Below are 19,823 nucleotides of genomic sequence, written 5' to 3'. Positions count from 1 at the left end.
TAAGCCGCGGCTAATAGTCAGTAATTCTACTGCTCTTTGTACTATTCATCCTGCACATACAATTATTTGTGTTACTCTTCTAATGTTACTTCTACTACACTGCACATAACTGGACATACTGTACATATCTGTCTATATGGTTCATGCTGAATATCCATATTTATTCTGTTTTTCTTATACTCTACTCTACTGTTAATACACTGCATATATCTATAATATTTGTACTACTCTTATAATGTTACTGCTACTATACTGCACATAAACACAAACCATAAACCATTCCACCTTCTTAACTGTATCGTCTACACGGCATCATACTGTTCATGCACCACCTTCCTATACTGTGTATATCACATTGCACTTTTCTACTTTTCTTTTTTTTGCACTTTCACAAACTGCATTTCTGTGTCTCTGTACTTGTACTCTGTACAATGACAATAAAGTTGAATCCAATCTAATCTAATCTAATCTAAACCTGAGATTTGAAGAATTGAGAATTGAAGAAGAGACAGACTTGGGTCACACATGCAGTTACTGGGATGGGTTGGGTCCTTTATAAGTTCTATGGTTCTGTTACTGCATGGCCTGGACCAAATGCATTTATATAGGGGTCCTGGAGATGCGCTCAGCTAAACACACCACTCTCTAGAGCACTTTACAGTCCAGTGGGCTATACTATGAATCTCAAAGCCAGGGTATGCTGTGACACGAAAGTGGCTCTGTTTTAGTGTCGCTGTATCACCGCTGTATCACACTGTATGGTGTCTTAAGCTGCCAACCAAACCTTATCGGGAACCTGGTCGGTTATGTGCTAAGTTATAGCTCAAATGGTGTAAAACTACCGCCCACTGGACAGAACAAGCTGAGGGTTATGTTATGGCGTTTCACCGCATGTTTTACAGTGCTATGTGACAAAATAAGAGTCCTTGAAGCCCACATGTGAGCAACAAGAAGATGGTGTTCTAGATTATTTCTGCTGCACGCTCAATATTGTAACACTGTAGTGCATGAGAGAATCCAGGGATTGGGTCATACATACTGCATGATGACATCCCCCTCACACACACACACACACACACAAAACACACTCACACACACACTACTTTTCAGAGGGAAAAAGTATGCCGTCATGCTGCTTATTTTAGCCACTCAGGGAGGCGAAGGAGGGGGCTGCAAAGGCAGGTCTAACGGCCGGACTCACTCACTCTTAGGACCTACTTGTTGTCCCTCTCTCTCCGGGCCGAGCTTAAATGTTTCATCAGATATCAAAACAGTGACCTGGCATGTCTAAAGCTGCCTGTCGCCACAGGCACAGCATGAGCTGAGAGAGCAGAGGAAAGGAGAACAGAGGAGAGGAGAGGAGTGGAGAGGAATGGAGGAGAGGAAAGGAGAACAGAGGAGAGGAGAGGAGTGGAGAGGAATGGAGGAGAGGAAAGGAGAACAGAGGAGAGGAGAGGAGTGGAGAGGAGAGGAATGGAGGAGAGGAAAGGAGACAAGAGGAGTGGAGAGGAGTGGAGAGGAATGGAGGAGAGGAAAGGAGACAAGAGGAGTGGAGAGGAATGTAGAAAGCAATGAGAAGTGGAGAGGGGAGGCGAACAGAAGAGTGGAGAGGAATGGAGAGGAGAGGAATGGAGAACAGAGAAGTGGAGGACAGGAGGAGAGGGGAGGAGAACAGAGAAGTGAGGAGAGGAGAGGGGAGAACAAAAGAGTAGAAAGGAAAGGAGAGGAATGGAGTAAGCAGTGAGAAGTGAGTAGAGGAGAGGGGGGGAGTGGAGGGGAGGGGTGGGGAGAGGAGAGGTGTGGAGAGGAGGATTCAGGAGGAGGTGTGAGAGGAACCTAGTGGACCTATGAGAAAGATAGCTAAATAGGTAGATGGATGGTCTACAGCAGGGGTGTCCAAACTTTTTGACTCAAGGTCCACATTGAGTTTTGAAAATTGGCCGGCGGGCCACACAAAAAAAAATAATGTGTGTGTACGTTTTATATCATTTAAATGATTTCATGCAGTTTTGAACATGTTAGGTCACAGATACCTGCGATTACAATACCTCATTTTTACTTTTTTGTTTTTAACTAGGTGGCGCTATACATGATATGAGTGGTTATGGAATGGGTTGACATGGCCCCTTAAGATCAACATACAAAAAAAAAGGTGGTCCTCCTAAACCCTACGGTTCTCGAGATATTCACAGAAAACTGTGTCTGCCCCAGGGTTTCCGTTGTCCGGTAATTACCGGACATTGGCCGGAAAAAAAATTAAATGTCCGACAAAATTAAATCTCTCCGGTCAAATTGTCTGATTGAAATTGGCTAATAATCCCGTCCGCTAACGCAATCTGAATTTGAGAATAAGCCTTAATACGTAAGCCTATATTACACGTCCTCTGTCTATGTTTTTAAATGAACAGGCTCTACCGTTTGAAAAGTAAGCTATTAAACAACACGCATAGCTATATGCTGCATTTCAAATAGGAAGCTCACGCTTAAATCGTCCATGTTAAACAACGAACAAATGAGTGAGGGGGTTCAAACATGGCCAGGCCCAGGCAGACTAGCCTTAAAAGTTTTTTCAGAGACCAGACGCGATGGATGATGATAAATTGGTAACGTCTGGAGCCTCAGATGTCCGGTCAACTCCACCACCGCGTATCTGTCGGAATCAGTGACATTGGAAGTGGAGTTGCGGGGGATGCGGCCGCTCCAAGACACTGTGTAGCCTACACTGGACATGCAAAGTGTTATTTACCCAAAGCATACAATAGGCCTATGCGTTCTCTGTCTATGATCTGCAGGGTTAGGGCCTCCTCAACGAGGAGATTACTGGTCCGCGGATAATTTCTGGCACAATTAAACGGTATCATTGAACCGCGGCCGAAAGAAAAAGAAACTAAACATTTCCCAGAATAGGAAACATTTCTTAATTTATTGTTATCAAATAAAGAGGCATAGTATTAAGGGGTAGTGGTGTGAGCGCTCATTCTTGTATTTGCGCATCTGTGTAAGTTAAACAGTCACCACTGGAGATGTGGAGAACGTGGGTAGCAGCAACAAACAACGTAGCCTTTTTAAAACAAAGAACGAAGCGGACTCTTGCTGTCCACGAAAAGATACTGGCTAGATCTTGTTAGGCATGTTTAAGTTAGGCTAATGAACATGTTGCATTCTAGCTTGATTATGTCATTCTTTAAGTAGCCTGTCTCCAGTTTTCCTCAATTTGACTAATTAAGAAGCGATAATATATTTGACCGGCATATCATAAAAATGTCCGGAAAACGAAACCTCTGCCGGTCACTTTGACCGGCACCATTTTTTTCTAGCGGAAACTCTGGTCTGCCCTACCCTCCTTTCGGGGGGTCCAGTCCAGGGGGGGGGGGGGGGGGGGGGCTACCAAAAAACGATGGTTCCATGCTATCCATGTGGGGCTACATGCCCACCACCAAGTTCCGTGTACCCCGGTCTTTCAGTGTCCCGGGAATCCTTGACGGAAAATTGGTGATGGCTATATATTCCAGTTTGTATAGTGTTTGCATAAAGCGGTAGCCCCCATGGATAGTCTGCAGTTTGGTGTTTACATTAGATTAGATTCAACTTTATTGTCATTGTGCAGAGTACAAGTACAGAGACAACGAAATGCAGTTTGTGTCTAACCAGAAGTGCAAAAAAGCAATATAAATATATGCAGTGTATCAACAGAATATATTACAGAAAAAAATAATAAATATAATATTTGCTATGCATAAGTGTAATTACATACAGCTGTAGTCCCCATGGATAGTCTGCAGTTTGGTGTTTTGTAAGAAGGCGTGGCTTCTCTAATTTATCTAATTCTGTAGCTATTCTAATTGTGATTCTAATTCTAAATCTATTCTTACCTGATCCAGACTGTAATCTCCCACTTAGAACCACCTCAATAACCATGAGAGCCAAGACACACAGTGTTCCAGATGATATCATCTCTATCTTTTAATGATGGTTGTTGCACATTATCTCTTTTTTCAGAAACTTTTCTTGAGATGGTTAAGAGGCTACTGTAATGCGTTGAGGGGAGAGCAGGTATTATCGGCTAGGTACGGATAGAGACCTTTACTGTGCAGAGCAGAGCTGAGGAAGCCTGATGGAATCCTAGCCTGGAAAATCCAGACCCTGGTAATCTAGAAAGATTAAGGGTCTGACCACGAATAATGAAAATGGCCCAACTCAAGGGGCGGCACCAAGCATGCATTTGAAAATCTCACTGCACGCAATTGGATCACACTACAACCAATGTTTACTGACTGATTCTGGACTTCAATGCAATTGGATAACACTACGACCAATGTACTGACTGATTCGTTGCAGCGCTGTCATCATCTGTGTAGCTCGCCTCATGGCCCACCTACAGTATATCAGATACGATGTGATTGGTTCCTCGCGATGCAAGGGGTAAAAGTAACGTGCATTTTTACTGATTGCCAGAGTGTCTCACAGAGACAATTCAATTCTGAATGTAACCCTCCGGTTACAAGTCCGAAGCGCTAACCAGTAGGCCACGGCTGCCCCAAATTTTACGCTTCAATCTGACAGCATTACAGTCAACTATTGTTCAGTGACTACCAAAGGAACAGTAGGAAAAGAAAAAGGAAAAGATCAATCTTTCAACATGCAACAATCACCTTTAAACAAAACAGTTCTTGTTCTTAGCTGTTATCAGAGCTATAGGCTACACTGCTCCTTTGCTACATGATCAAATATTATCAGATGAGTGACAGAAGCACCGGACATTTGACCAGTAGGCCCATATGAGAAACCCTGCTCTGGTTCCTCTAGCCTGCGGTGGATGACGTAAAAAAAAAAAAGAGTCGCCGAAAAGCGTGCTGTTTGCATCCCTGACAAAGCCTTTCAGAAGTTACATTGCAAGTTAGCTCTGGGGTGGTACCGAAGATCACAGGAGCCACTTGAAGGCAGAGAACAACAGTGTGTTGAGCAAAACGTCTGCATTTCAGACTTCTTCGTCCCAGTGAGAATTTAACAAGTACGATAATTCAAAACCCCCCTGTTATTTTCCCATAGGAAAAATCGCAAGATACCGGATGCCGGATACCGTTCAAAGATGGCAGTTTTTTTGTAGGCGAACTTCAGAGATCTATTCAAAGCAGCCATAAGGCAACTCAATGAGCGTTCATCCAAAAACAAAGAATAGCAGATAATAATAATAATAATAATAATAACAATAATAATAATAATTAAATGCATTAGGGACACATAAAAACACAATTAAAAAGGAAAATGTAAATATATATATATATAACTAAATTAAAAATGCATAGGACCCATTAGTCGACATCTGTTTCCTAGGTAAGTACTGAGCAGTGCTGCGGAAACTGACCTGCAGACGGTGATCTCGCGGTCGTTCTGTGTAAAGTCGGGCGAGGAGCCAGGCCTGAAGTTGCTGACGTTGAAGTAGGAGAGGGTGTGGTCGATGAAGCCGTGCATCGTGCCCGTGTCACTGTACGCGTACTGGTACATCAGCCGGGGGATGAAGTCTGACGTGAACGAGATCACAAAGGCCTGGATGGGATAAGAATACCGATGGAAAGAAAATATAAAACGAGAGCAAAAAATAAATAAAAAATCTTCTCTGTAGCAATTACACCCATCCATTCTTGAAAACTGTATGTCTGGTTCTTTACACGTAACTCGTCATCATAGACATTTACAAGGAGAACAAACTCAAACAAAGACGAAAAAACTCTTCCAAAAAACTCAATAAAGACAAACACTAAAAAGCAGCATGTTAGGAATCCGATCACTGCTGGCTAGGGCTGAGACAGTATGGATGTTTTCTTACCGCAGTCAGTAAGCAATAAATTACCGTGGTTTCGCAGAATACCCCCCCCCCCCCCCAAAAAAAAAAATGGATTATGGATTATGAATTTTGTGCCGCCATCAGCCATCACAGACAATTAAACTTTAGATAGCCGCAGCAACTTCAAAGACCACTGGACCAAATGCTTCAGGCATGAAAGAAATAAGCAGTTTATCAACAAGGCTATCACGATTTTAGAACTGTTACATTCATGACGCTTATGCTAATGTTGCAACGGTAGGCGCTACCTCACGTTTTAATGGCTGCGTCAGGTTGTAACAAAGGTAGGTCCTAGGCTAGCCTAGACCTACATGTTGCTGTTAAGTTAAATTCTTAACAAACTAGAACATATTTTTTAATTCATTCAATTCATTCATGAACTAAACATGTATGACACCTTTCTGGCCAAATTTCACAGCTTTCACGTTATGTAAATCGAGTTTGAACAGAGAGAATAGAGTGTTACGATTGTGCCAGTTCTCCCCTACTCTCGCATAGTAAACAAATGGAATGTTGGAACATTGCGCTTTTGTTTTTTATTTGTTTTTGATGACGGTAACAAGCTCAGACGGTAGGGGTAACGTGACCGTGGTAATGCGGTTACCTTCCCAGCCCTACTGCTGGCCCTCATTCCTTTCCTGCAATACTATTACAAATTACTCAGCATCTGCATTTTGAGCTGGATCAGAACGATCATATAGAAGGGCCACGTGTTGGTGGCCCTCCGTTTTGACAAAGAGCATAAGGTGCATTGGATCTGATAACAAATAGGGCTTGATGCGGGGGACACAGGGGTAGGAGTGCTGTTGTTACCTAAACCTAAATACCCAACTAAGTATACAAGTATATAGTATAAGTCAGTGTTGTAGTACTCGAGTCCGAGACTCGAACTCGAGTCCGAGTCATTAGCTAACTTTAGAGACTCGTGACTTGACTTGGACTTGAGCACTGATGACTCGAACTTGGACTCGGACTCGTGCATTCGCACTCGCGATGACTCGTCGAGGACTCAACTTTTTTTTGTAATATCATAAGGCTATAATTGTAGTATATCATTAGACTATAATTTGCTATATGATTTTAATATCTAAATTATTCGTAATACTAATAAGGGAATGTTAGGCTACTGCTTCGTGTCGTAGGCTACATCGCAAGTCACATCATGTTCACATGCAAAGCAAACTAAAGTTAACTTTAACACCAAAATGCCTGGAGATATGGCCGCCGCTATTTCAATGTAGTAGGCTATTGCCAGGCAATATTAGTTATCATACATGACATAACATTACCTAAGATTACACTCAGCCTAGGCTAACCAACACACACTGCTGCTGGATAGCTGATCATCGTGACTTGGTGAACAGTGTTTTCCCTGACTGACGCGAGAAGCGAGGTTCCATTCATTCATTTTCATTCGGGGCGTGCCCTGCCGTGCTTCTGTCTGTTAATTTGCAGCAGGCTATTATCGGATGAAAGAAAAATAAACGAAATGTTTTCCCGATCAAGATATAGCATACTTCTTAATTTTGGTGTCATAAAAAATAGAAGCATAACATTAAATTGCCTAGTAGAGTGTCCATGTAGTGTCAATGTAGGCCTACGTGTCTGCGCAAGTGAAACTGACAAACTGAACCTCTCGTGGGTAGGCCAGAAACAACTATATTTAAACCACGAATGAACTGGATTACTGTTACTGTTCAAACGAGCGATTTGATAGCCTAATCCACTGCACGAAAAAAAAGGAAATAGCAACGTGTTCTATTTCTAACAGGTGAATATCGTAGCAAATAGTATGGCGATGGCAGCTTAAAAAAACAGTTATTTCACTCATCTCGCTGAAATGAACGTGGCCTGTTGCACAAATAAATTAATTAGGCAGATGATCTACATCTTCGTTAACCTAAAGCTAGTTTTCATCTCTATTGTTGACGTGAAATATGTCTCCATAGTGTCAGTGAAGTGATAACATAATTATGCAGTTGCCGGTAGCCAGTGTTCACGTCACGGGAGTCAGAAAGAAGCTACCAAGACGGGCCCTGCTCCTGTCCCTCCCAAACTGCGCTAAAATTGTGTAGGCTATTTAACAGCCAGAATTTTAAAAAATGCCCTTTTATGATCGATCCACACTACCTCTTACAAAATAGGCCTACTCCAACGTTCATCTAGCTCTTGTGAAGTATGAACTTCTACAACACTGCCTATACAATTGTCAGCAGTCAGTAACAGCATAATGTGACTTAATGGCCTGTGTGATTGGGATGTGGATTGCTCATTTATTATGAGTAGGCCTATAGGCTATGGTATAGCTATGGTATGGTATTCTCTCCGACACATTGGGTTTTGGAAGAAATTTGGCAATACTACTTTCACACAAGTGATGGCACCCCTTGGAGACAGAAGATTGTCCGTTTTGCTTTTAAGGATTTCATCTGCAATAGAAAAAAATGGAACGACATGTAGGCTATGCTTACTTTAGTGCTGGACTTGGACTCGACCAATAGGGACTCGACTCGGACTCGACGTGGATCAATAGTGACTCGACTCGGACTTGACTCGGATGAGTAGTGGACTCGACTCGGACTTGACTTTGACTAAATTAAATTAAATATAGCACCATTAAAAAAAAGACTAAAAACATGATTTAAAGCCAAAGATCTACATGGAGATGGCATGTCTCTCTGTTCTCTGAGCCAGATGAAACCATTTGCTTCAACAGCATGTGTGCATGGCACTGTTGACAGCAACATTAATTTGATCCAGACCAGCTTCATTTCATCTCAATTCAGGTCTGTTCTACTGATTTATATAGCGCCGAATTAGGGGTGGGCGATATATATCGTCTGCGATAATATCGTGATTGTTGTTTTAACGATGTGCAAATTGACATTATCGAGTATTTAAATTACTTATGGGGGAAAAACACTTGAAATCACGCATTGAAGACTCATACATTCCCAGGAGGTGTATGCGGGAGAAGCCCCTGGCTGCAGCAGAGCAAGTATCACGTGATCACTAGTGGGTCACAACGTTGTCACATGCACGCCTAATGTTTATTTTGTGCTGCGAGTATAGCCTACTTGGGATTTTATGCGGCTACTTCTGTTCAAGTAGCATTGATGAGACAGACGTTTTTTCCTACACGGTATTATATGGAGAGAAAAAATTAGCCTTACCGATTATGCTAACCGTTAGGATCTCTATAGGATTTCTCATATACATTGGCCATAAGCTAACACATTAGTTTCTATTCTGTAACTTGGAATGCTAGCCTACATGATTGCTCTTAAACAAAACATCGAAGGAAATAACTGAGATGTACTCTGTTGGTCTGCTTAGTTTTACAGTGAATCCTATGTAAAGGTTTGAAAGGAACTTCAGCTTCAGACTTTCTCTTGGGAAACTGTTAGGCCCATATGGTTAGGCCTATTCATCTTCTCTAATGTAGCTGGCTAGACCATGTCATTGCCACACACACAAGTCCATATCGCCCACCCCTAGCGCCAATAAAAAAAAGACTAAAAGCAGACCTACGGGAAGACAATGCGATCACTGGGTTTTGTCTGGTTCAGAGAACAGAAAACATAGGAATAGGGCTACTGTTACAATCAGCCCAATTAATAAAACACATAACACTCAAGGCCATAAAAAGCCATATGTTTAGAGTCTTAAGTGGCTATTAATAGACCATAAAAACTTCCCCATTTCTCTGGAATTAAAGTGAAATAATTCCAGAGCACTATAATATTACCACTCCAATGTAAATATTGGCTTTGGTCCAACAACAGCATATGTAAGTTGTTAATAAAATTTGCTAATACAATCCCACACTGGCCTACATGTCATGAATGATAAACTGTGCACAGACTGAGAATAAACTACAGCAAAGATAAATAACGGACAGCAACAAATACACTGCTCAAAAAAATTAAAGGAACACTTTGAAAACACATCAGATCTCAATGGGGAAAAAACTCATGCTGGATATCTATAATGATATGCACTGGGTAATGTGTACTGGGTAAAGGATTCCACATTTGAAACATTGAAACATTGAAACACATGCCCTGAAAATTCCTGCTCATTGACAAACCTTTTTCTTTGTCTTAATGACATTAAGAATTGGATGGCTAACAACTTTTTACAGCTAAATGACAGCAAAACTGAAGTAATCATTTTTGGACCACCAAATTCTGTCAACAATGTGAGCAAGTCTCTTGGCCCTCTGTCTGTTTATCACAGTGTGGTCAAGAACCTAGGTGTTTTCCTAGACTCTTCTCTGACTTTTAATAAGCAAGTCAACAGCGTTGTCAAGGGAAGTTTTTACCAACTTAGGACAATAGCAAAGCTCAAGTCTTCTCTCTCCTACAGTGATTTAGAAATCCTTATACATGCCTTTATTTCCTCTAGGCTTGATTATTGCAACTCACTGTATGTAGGTGTAACTAAATATACTCTAAACAGACTCCAGTTGGTCCAAAATGCTGCAGCCAGATTACTGACTGGATCTAAGAAACGTGACCACATTTCACCTGTGTTGGCTAAACTGCACTGGCTTCCTGTGGAACAAAGAATTAATTTTAAAATTATTCTGTTTGTTTCAAAGCTTTACATGGTTTAGCACCTCAGTATTTATGTGATCTTGTAATTCCTTACTGTCCTCCTAGACCTCTTCGATCATCTTCCCAGTGTCTTCTTTATGTTCCTTCTGCCTCTCTTAAATCCAAAGGTGACAGAGCTTTCTCTGTCTATGCTCCCCAGCTTTGGAATAGCCTTCCTGATGTTGTGAAATCCTGCCCCACTATTAGTAGTTTTAAATCCAACCTAAAGACCTACCTCTTCTCCCTAGCTTTTAACACTTCCTGACTCCCTCACCTCTCCCTTTTTTTTTATTTGTTTATATGTACTGTATGTATATGTATCATTGTTATTATTATTATTTTTATTATTATTATTGTTATTATTATTTTATGTAAAGCACTTTGGTGCAATGCTATTGCTTTGAAATGTGCTATATAAATAAATTTGACTTGACTTGACTTGACATTATTTTTTGGTAATGAAAATGATCAACATACAGAGGGCTGAATTCAAAGACCCCCACGAAAATCAATGAAAATTTGAAAAAATGATGCAACAAGCTAGTCCATTTTGCCTAAATTTCATTGCAGCAACATAAAATGATACTCAGTAGTTCGTATGGACCCCACATGCTTGACAATGAGACGGCGGATGGTGTCCTGGGGGTCTGCTCCCAGATGTGGACACAGCCATCATTGAGCTCCTTGACAGTCTGTGGTGCGACCTGCCGGTGTTGGATGGACCAAAACACAATGTCCAAGAGGTGTTCTACTGGATTTAAGTCAGGGGAGTGTGGGGGACAGTGAATGGTATCAATTCCTTCATCCTCCAGAAACTGCCTGCACACTCTCGCCACATGTGGCCGGCCATTGTTGTGCACCAGGGGAACCCAGGGGCCTCTGCACCAGTACAGGGTCAGACAATGTGTCTAATGATTCATCCCGATACCTAAGAGCAGTGAGGGTGCCGTTGTTTTGCCCATAGAGGTCTGTGTGTCCCTCCAAGGGTATGCCTACCCAGACCATCACAGCCCTACCACCAAATCGGTCATGCTGAATGATGTTGCAGGCAGCATAACGTTCTCCACAACATGTCCAGACCCTTTTACGTCTGTCACATATACTCAGGGTGAACCTGCTCTCATCTGTGAAAAGCACAGGGCGCCAATGGCGGACCTGCTAATTCTGTATTCTATGGCAAATGGCAATTGAGCTGGGCAGTGAGCACAGGTCCCTCTAGAGGCCATCGGGCCCTCAGGCCACCCTCATGAAGTCTGTTTCTTACAGTGTGGTCAGAGATATTCACACCAGCGGCCTGCTGGAGGTCATTGTGTAGGGCTCTGGCAGGGCTCCTACTGTTCCTCCTTGCACAAAGGAGCAGATACTGGTCCTGCTGCTGGGTAAATGATCTTCTACCACACTGCCCAGCTCTCTTAGAGCAACTGCCTGTCTCCAGGAATCTCCTTTTGAAACTGCGCTGGGAGACACAGAAGTCCTGGCAATGGAACGTATTGGTGTGCCATTCTGGAGGAGTTGGACTACCTGTGCAACTTTTGTAGGCTCCAGGTACTGGCTTATGCTACCAGTAGTGACACTGACCCTACCCAAATGCGAAACTTGTGAAAAATCACTCAAGAAGGATAAAGATGGAAAAATTATCAGTTGCCACCACCTGTAAAACCATTCCTATTTTGAGGGTCGTCTCATTGTTGCCCCTCTAGTGCACCTGTTGTTAACTTTGATGACACCAAAGCAGGTGAAACTGATCCACAACCACCTCTGTTACGTAACTGGCCATACCAATAGATTACAAGTTTGATAGATTTGATGCTATACTCCTATGAAAAAGTGTTCCCTTATTTATTTTGAGCAGTGTATATAACAAATAAGCACAAAGATTTTATGAAATCAGCCAGACACTTGTATATTATACCTAGCAGAACGTATATACACTATTGGTCAAAAGTTTGGGGTCACTTAGACAGAAATGTCCATTCCACTCCATTATAGACATAATACCAGCTGAGATCAGTTGCATTGTTTTTTTTAATCAGGGCAGCAGTTTTCAGATACAATTTGCAATTATGTAAGTAATGTAACATAATGTAATCTGAAAACTGCTGCCATGATTAAAAAAAACAATGCAACTGCTCTCAGCTGGTATTCAGGTCAGAGTGACCCCAAACTTGACCGGTAGTGTATACAGTATATTGTATGTCATACATATATAGTCATCATTCAGACTTCCTGTTGCAACCCTGCTTTATCAAAGTTATCTGTATTTCCTTTTTTATGGTTGTGATCTCAGTGGTTCCTGTTATTATATTATTGTTTTGTGTTGTATCTCGGCTACATTGAAAAAGAGGGCTGCCCTAATTGTACACCCGAGAAGGAAAAATAAAGGTTTGAATGAAAGACTACAGAGGACTGGTTGAACCAGGCCAAAACTGTTTACTTTCCATCTCCTGATACATGTTTTACTTTACCTCATGAAGGATAGAGACAAGTTATACTGCAGACACAGCTGTTTAGATGCAAAATATTACTTAAAAGGTACTATAAGCGATGTTGGGCAACGTCTCTTCTGTTGGCGTTCAAACAAAACAGAGAGCTAACTCGCTACTCCCTCCCCCTCCTTCCCGTCTCCCTCCCCCTCCTTCCCGTCGAATTGAAGCCCTCCTAACGCACATCTCGTCGGTTATTGGCTGGAACACTGTTTGCTATGTTTCGTGGCGCAGGTTGCACAAGATTGTTTTTGTTGCCGTTTGCGGAGCCTAGGGTGTCTACAGAGAGCCTAAAAAACGTGTGACATCGCTTAGAGCACCTTTAATATGAATAAGATAACAAATTAGCGAAACACTGATCACTTAACAAACAGCAGCTGGTTTTTATTGATAAGCTAATGTTTCGATCAGTCAGTCAGAGAGCAACGTTGTGCTATTTTGTTATTTTCACTACACCATCTTCATGGCAGCCGTGGCCTACTGGTTAGTGCTCGGACTTGTAAACGGAGGGTTGCCAGTTTGAACCCCGACCAGTAGTCACGGCTGAAGTGCCCTTGAGCAAGGCACCTAACTCCTCACTGCTCCCCGAGCGCCGCTGTTGTTGCAGGCAGCTCACTGCGCCGGGATTAGTGTGTGCTTTACCTCACTGTGTGCTCACTGTGTGCTGAGTGTGTTTCACTAATTCATGGATTGGGATAAATGCAGAGACCAAATTTCTCTCACGGGATCAAAAGAGTATATATACTTATACTATACACGGACTGCATACAACAGTGAGAGACGCAAGAGACCAAACCACGGTCAAACCGCAAACTCAGGAGTTACTGTGAAGATGTGAAGATCACACAGGGGTCAGCACTGATACCTTTTTATCTCCAATATTATTATATCCAACTTCACTTCAGCACACACACCTCCCTCACACACAGCTCACGCGCCGCCGGGAGAGTCACGGGAACCCAATCGAAGGCCAAGCGGGGAACTCAAACAAAGCCACTGTTTTATAGTGGGTCACGGAGAAGCGATGGTTCCTGTGACTGGTCACTGCGGCTCTCCCCGCGCCACATCTAAGCGCTGCTTGACTGAACAATGCCTGGCTTGACTGGCAATCCTGACCTTTCGACCTTGAATGTACTGAAGAGTTTGAGTGCACTGATAGATAATGTGCAAAAATCAGCTACTGAAGAGTTTGAGTACACTGATAGATAATGCCCAAAGAACAGCTACTGAGTGAAAAAGTGAAATAAATAAAACCGACTTGGTTGTGAAAGCCTAATTGGATTCTGTAAACCTCACAGGGAACCCCTGTCTAACAGAAAATTAGGAGAACGGGAAAGCCTAGATTCTGAAGTGGAAGGCCAGGGTACTGAACTTGAAAAGTCTGGGTTCTGAACTGAAAGGCCTGGGATCTGAAAAGGAAGCCCTGGCTTCCGAAATGGAAGTGGAAGGCATGAGTTCTGAAGTGGAAGGCCTGAGTGCTGAAGTGGAAGGCCTGAGTTCTGAAGTGGAAGGCCTGAGTGCTGAAGTGGAAGGCCTGAGTTCTGAAGTGGAAGGCCTGAGTTCTGAACAGAGCCTTGGTGGGCTCTGCTGTGTGTTGTGCTACAGATTAACAAAGCCCAAAATCCTCAGGCCACACAATCCCATCAGCAGCTCTTATGGAAAGAGGGGACTTAAGTGGTGTCCCCGTTCTCTGTCCCACACCATTCCACCCCGTCTGTCATCTGATAGACAACTCAAAACTGAAAATCCCACACCACCACCTCAAAAGCTGAACATTTATCATGTTGGGTCTCGTTTTGTGCACGCAAGCAGTAAGAATCTCAGGAATGCGCCCACCGTACCGCCACTCAAATCGCATGCTTGCCCAATTTACTGTACCCACACCGCATTGCCTGCCCGCTGCTCATTGGAAATAAAATGAATTCTAGTGGGTATTGCTCATCATGTGAAAAGCTCTTTGTGGATTTTTTGGGGGGGATAAAAAATCCCCCCTGATCCTGAACCTGCCTAATGTCTCCCTACTCTGCTCTGCTCCGCTGTGCACTGAGTGGATTAGCGGCCGGAGTTTCCCCAGTGGTCCGCACACATTAGCAGAGCCTAGCTGCTGATCCCTCCAGGGAGTGGGGCTTTGCATGCTGTTTCCAAACACAGTGTCCCGTGATCTGTACAGCCGTCGCCACCGCCACCACTGCTGACCCACCAGTGGAGGACCTTTTTTAATATCAATAGACAAAAGCAACACCAGAGAGAGAGAGAGAGAGAGAGAGAGAGAGAGAGATGACGTGTTTTATGTGGAAAAGGACGAGGGTGGCACGGACAGGAGTGTGTGTGTGTGTGTGTGTATATGTGTGTGTGGAGCTGTGTGTGTGTGTGTGTGTGTGTGTGTGTGTGTGTGTGTGTGTGTGTGTGTGTGTGTGTATGTGTGTGTGTGTGTGTGTGTGTGTGTGTGTGTGTAGCTGTGTGTGTGGTTGTGAGCGTGACTTACATTTATTATCACAGAGAACTTCCCCATGCCACTCAGGATGTTAAACCAGATTCCTTCACAAGAAAGAGAGAGAGGGGGGGGGGTGTTGAGTGAGCATGACAGCTGTATGTTATACTTATATCAGGTTATTATGATCCTTATCATCATCATCATCATCATTATTACTATTATTCAACTGGTTGGGAAACTGCCCAGTAGTAGTGTTTCAGGAACTTGAAGGTGCGCAGTACCGATATCTTTGGCCCGCACTGCCACTGGGCGCCTCAGCTCGGCCACAAACTTCTTGGCGTCGAGGCGGATCTCGATGACGTTGTTGAGCAGGGCGAACAGAGGGGCCAGGGGGAAGGAGGCCACGAAAAGAGACACGAAGCCAAACTGGATGACTGTGGGGGAGGACAAGAGAGAGACAGAGAGAGAGAGAGAGAGAGAGAGACAGATACACAGACAAGAGATTTAATTATCATTCAGAGCGCTGTACGTTGGGCTTGGCGGTCTAGCAAGACTGTGTCGAGTCATGATACTAAAGCAAGTCTGCATTCACAAGAGTCCTTAAATGTGTGTGTGTGTGTGTGTGTGTGTGTGTGTGTGTGTGTGTGTGTGAGAGAGAGAGAAAAAGTGGGTGTAAATGAGAAAAAGAGAGAAAGAAAGAGAGATAGAGAGAGAGGGAGAGAGAGACAGGGTGAGATGGAGAGAAATATGTGATTGAGTGGTACAGCTACATGCTGAAAGTCAACTTCAGAACTGATAAGAAAAAAGAAAAAAAAGACAGCTGCATAGAAAACTGAGGAACACCAAGTGCAGTGAAATGGATCGCTCAAATGAAAAGCACACAAACAATCACAGTATAAATCACTCTACAGCGGTAAACAATTTAAAGAACACTAAGTGCTATGGAGTGCCCTGGTTCACTGAGAACTTAAACATGCAGTCCCATCGCCTTTACCAAGAAAAGCCACAGGACCTCCAGCAAACGCATCTTAATGCTCACTTTGTTGCTCAACCAGACATGCTATTTATGTGATGAATTATAATGCTATTACATAAACTGATATGTTTATGTGGTACAGTAGGTGACGCATCATGAGGCTATACATGACATATAAATACAGTGACTGTGTGAGTTTGAGTGTGTATGTGACCGTATTAGGCAATGCATGTGACAAGCATAAGTTCACAAGGCACTGTAGAAGCTCTGTTTGTGTATGCGGTGATGGGCAAATCTTCATCTTAAAGCATCTTTATCTATAGGATCACCTCAAATATGTCTGTCTCAAGCGCCTTCGGATAATCAAGGATAGAAAAGAAAACAGCCACAGAGAGTACAATATAAAGTGCCTTTGAGAGTGTTTTCCCACAGTATTAGACAGACCATCTTTAACCAATTTAAACAAAGTTTTGAATATAAAGATAAGCTTTAAGATATGGTTTAAATGGCATGACATTTAGCAGATGACTGTGTGTACTGCTGTGTTCAGGTCCAAGAAAGTGGTTCAATATTTTACAGCCATAAAGTGGAAAAGAAAAACATGAAAATAATGTAAACACAGCAAATAGATGAATACATAAATGCATAAATATATAAATATATGCTGTTATTATAAGTTATTTCTTTCAAAACAAAAACACACACACACACACACACACAAATAGAGAGAGAGAGAGAGAGAGAGAGAGAGAGAGAGAGAGAGAGAGAGAGAGAGAGAGAAAGAAAGAGGGAGAGTGCAACTATCTCTGAAGCTACCAACGAGATGTGGTTGGCCGCTGCACAATGAACAGAAGTCCATGTGATGACCGAAGAGATCTGTCTCAGGTCTGTTGGCACCACAGTGGCTCCACAGTGAAAACACACCATGCCGCTCCAACCACACACACACACACACACACACTCATCGGACTTGGTGTGGGAAATACTCGTGATTACACGTGTTCTGTCCCACAGCATCCCATAGCAGTCCGGTTTATGCTGACACACACACACACACACACACACACACACGCACACACACACACACACATACACACACACAAACACCTCATCCCCTAAAATACACCAGAAACTAACAGTAGTGGAAGGCCTGGGTTCAACAGTAGTGTAGTAGAGCAGGCCTTGATCCTATAAACTATACCAATAGAGAGTGTAGGGAGAACAAGACACCACGAAAACCAGTAAAAATGATGGCCCTAAACTGACCAACACAAATGGCCCTAAACTACATTTCCCATAAACCCAACACATGTTGTGGTTACCTCACTTATTCACTCCAAAGAAAGAGAGAGAAAAAAACTGTGTGTAATGAACACAGCACATGTATTGGCTGTAGCCTATAGTAGCCATGTAGCCTGGCGGGCCATCCTATCATTGAAATGTATAGTCTGGAATCGAACCATTCACCTCGCTTAATCCAAGGGGCGGGCAGAGAATTGTCTTTCAAACTGCCTAGGCATGCAATAGGCCAGCGCTACGACCATATCCGTATCCGGTCGGCAAAACGGCAAATACAATCTTCTTCGAAAGGAATGACTTAAGTGCATCGTGTTGCTCAACTTTCAAAAAAAAAAAAAAATCCAACTCCTCCAAAGTTGACGCCAACGCCGATTCAAACAACCACTCTTCGTTCGCCATAGCCACCTTCCTTGTTGTTCACCGTCGCAGGACTGTCGTTATCCTGTTAAGCCCGCCTTAAGACTCTAACAAAATAGAGCGCTGTGATTGGATGACGTCCACAGCGTCAGCCAATAGAAATCCCTATGGTTTGATACTAGACGTACAGGCTGAGCAAATTAATTTGCCGCCGCTAGGGTGCGTCTAGATTTCTAGGCTAGTAGCCATGGCCTTCTGGATAAGGAAGCGGAGTTATGACCAAAGGGTAGGCGGTAGGAAAAATGTGGGTTGGGGCAGTTGTCACTCCCCGATGTGAGTCTACCGGATGCGAGTCGCGCATGCTCAGATTTAAACAGTGTACGGATCCGGCTACAAGCAAGGAAAATCCATAAAATGAAATCCATAAAGTAATAAACCTGACGCAAAGTGACGCAAAGGCGCAAAAGTAAGCACCTAACCCCAAACTTGACGCAAAGTGACGCAAAGGCGCAAAAGTTGAGCAAAGCACCTAACCTCCTACTGCTCCCTGGGCGCCGGATCAAGGGCTGCCCACTACTCCAGGTGTGCATGTGTGTGTCTGGTGAACTTACTGCTCTGAGTGTGTGTGTCTATGTACTGTATGCGTATGTGTGTACACACTGCCCCGGATAGGTAAAGTTCTTGCCAAATTTCCTGCAGGACAAATGAAGTATAACTTATAACTTCACTTGCATGCCTCGTTGTTAAGTGATACTGATAGTTAGGCTAATTTTGAATTAGTGATGCTAAAAAGAAACAACCTTCAGTCAAACCCTTTGGGTGTGTGACAGATGCAGGTATTCACAGAAGAGCATGTGAGGCCATGCTTTAGAAGTATTGCTGCTTGCCTGATTAGCTTCTGGCCATGCCGGAGATTAACTCAACTGTGTGTGTGTTTGTGTGTGTGTGTGTGTGTGTGTGTGTGTGTGTGTGTGTGTGTGTGTGTGTGTGTGCGCACGTACAATAAATATATTTAAGCTGAACATCTATATGTGTGTATGTTTGTGTGTATTTGCACGTGCCACAGATGATTTCTGAAAGGCAGAAGGCAAGTTTGAACAAATCAAAATTACACCCAGATCGACAATATTTGCCACCACAAAATAGATCTTGCATAAAAGACTTACAAGACTGAACTGTTTACGGATTTATTACATCGCCACCAGGCAATCTGTGGAGGTGAGTTAAGATTCCAATCAGCAACAGGTTTCCAAGTCCCGTTCTGTCAACAGATTGATCTTGCACACAGAATCCACAACACAGTTTAGGAACTGCTACGCTACTAGGAAGTATATTTTAATCTATTCTTTTTATTTATTTATCTAATCTATTCTTTTTATTTTAATATTCGGTAACACAATTCATGATTCATGAATAACTACACACAATTCATGATTTATTAAGCCTTTGTTACTTATTAGTTAATGGTTTGTTCATCATTAGTAATTTCTAATTTATCATCAGTAAAGCATTTGTTCACACAGTTATAAATAGTTTGTTCATAGTAAATAAGCCTATATCTAAAATATGTTTATACATTATTGTTAATACTTAATAAATGATGCAATAATATGTTTTTGATTAAGTAATATTTCCATTATTTAACAGTTGTAACATACACATGCACTAATGATTAGTTAGGGTGAGGATACATATTTTATAAACCACTTCCTAATACTATAATTCATAATTAACTCAGGAGTTACAAGTGGTTAGTTAATGATATTTTGTGAGCTCATCTAAAGTGAGGACTTTTTATGCCTTGCAACACAGTTACAAATGAGTTATGAAG

General features: G+C 42.6%; 1 protein-coding gene across 1 annotated transcript in view; it reads right to left on the bottom strand.

Annotated features, from left to right (window-relative positions):
- The window catches only part of ano2b (anoctamin 2b), a 131,872-nt gene that overhangs the window by 5,676 nt on the left and 106,373 nt on the right, over positions 1-19,823 (bottom strand). The window contains exons 22-24 of the mRNA XM_076297204.1: positions 15,642-15,794; positions 15,412-15,464; positions 5,366-5,547 (exon numbers count right to left, since the gene is read on the bottom strand). Coding sequence (XP_076153319.1) covers positions 5,366-5,547; positions 15,412-15,464; positions 15,642-15,794 — 388 coding nt within the window. The remainder of the gene's footprint in view (positions 1-5,365; positions 5,548-15,411; positions 15,465-15,641; positions 15,795-19,823) is intronic.

Source organism: Alosa pseudoharengus, unplaced genomic scaffold, assembly GCF_046254945.1.
Source record: "Alosa pseudoharengus isolate Yale_2024_CS ecotype anadromous, Long Island Sound unplaced genomic scaffold, YU_APseudo_1.1 YU_APseudo_1.1_scf_20, whole genome shotgun sequence".
Lineage (NCBI taxonomy): Eukaryota > Metazoa > Chordata > Actinopteri > Clupeiformes > Clupeidae > Alosa > Alosa pseudoharengus.
The sequence above is the reverse complement of the archived record's forward strand: the minus strand, read 5'-3'. Positions and strand labels throughout refer to the sequence as shown.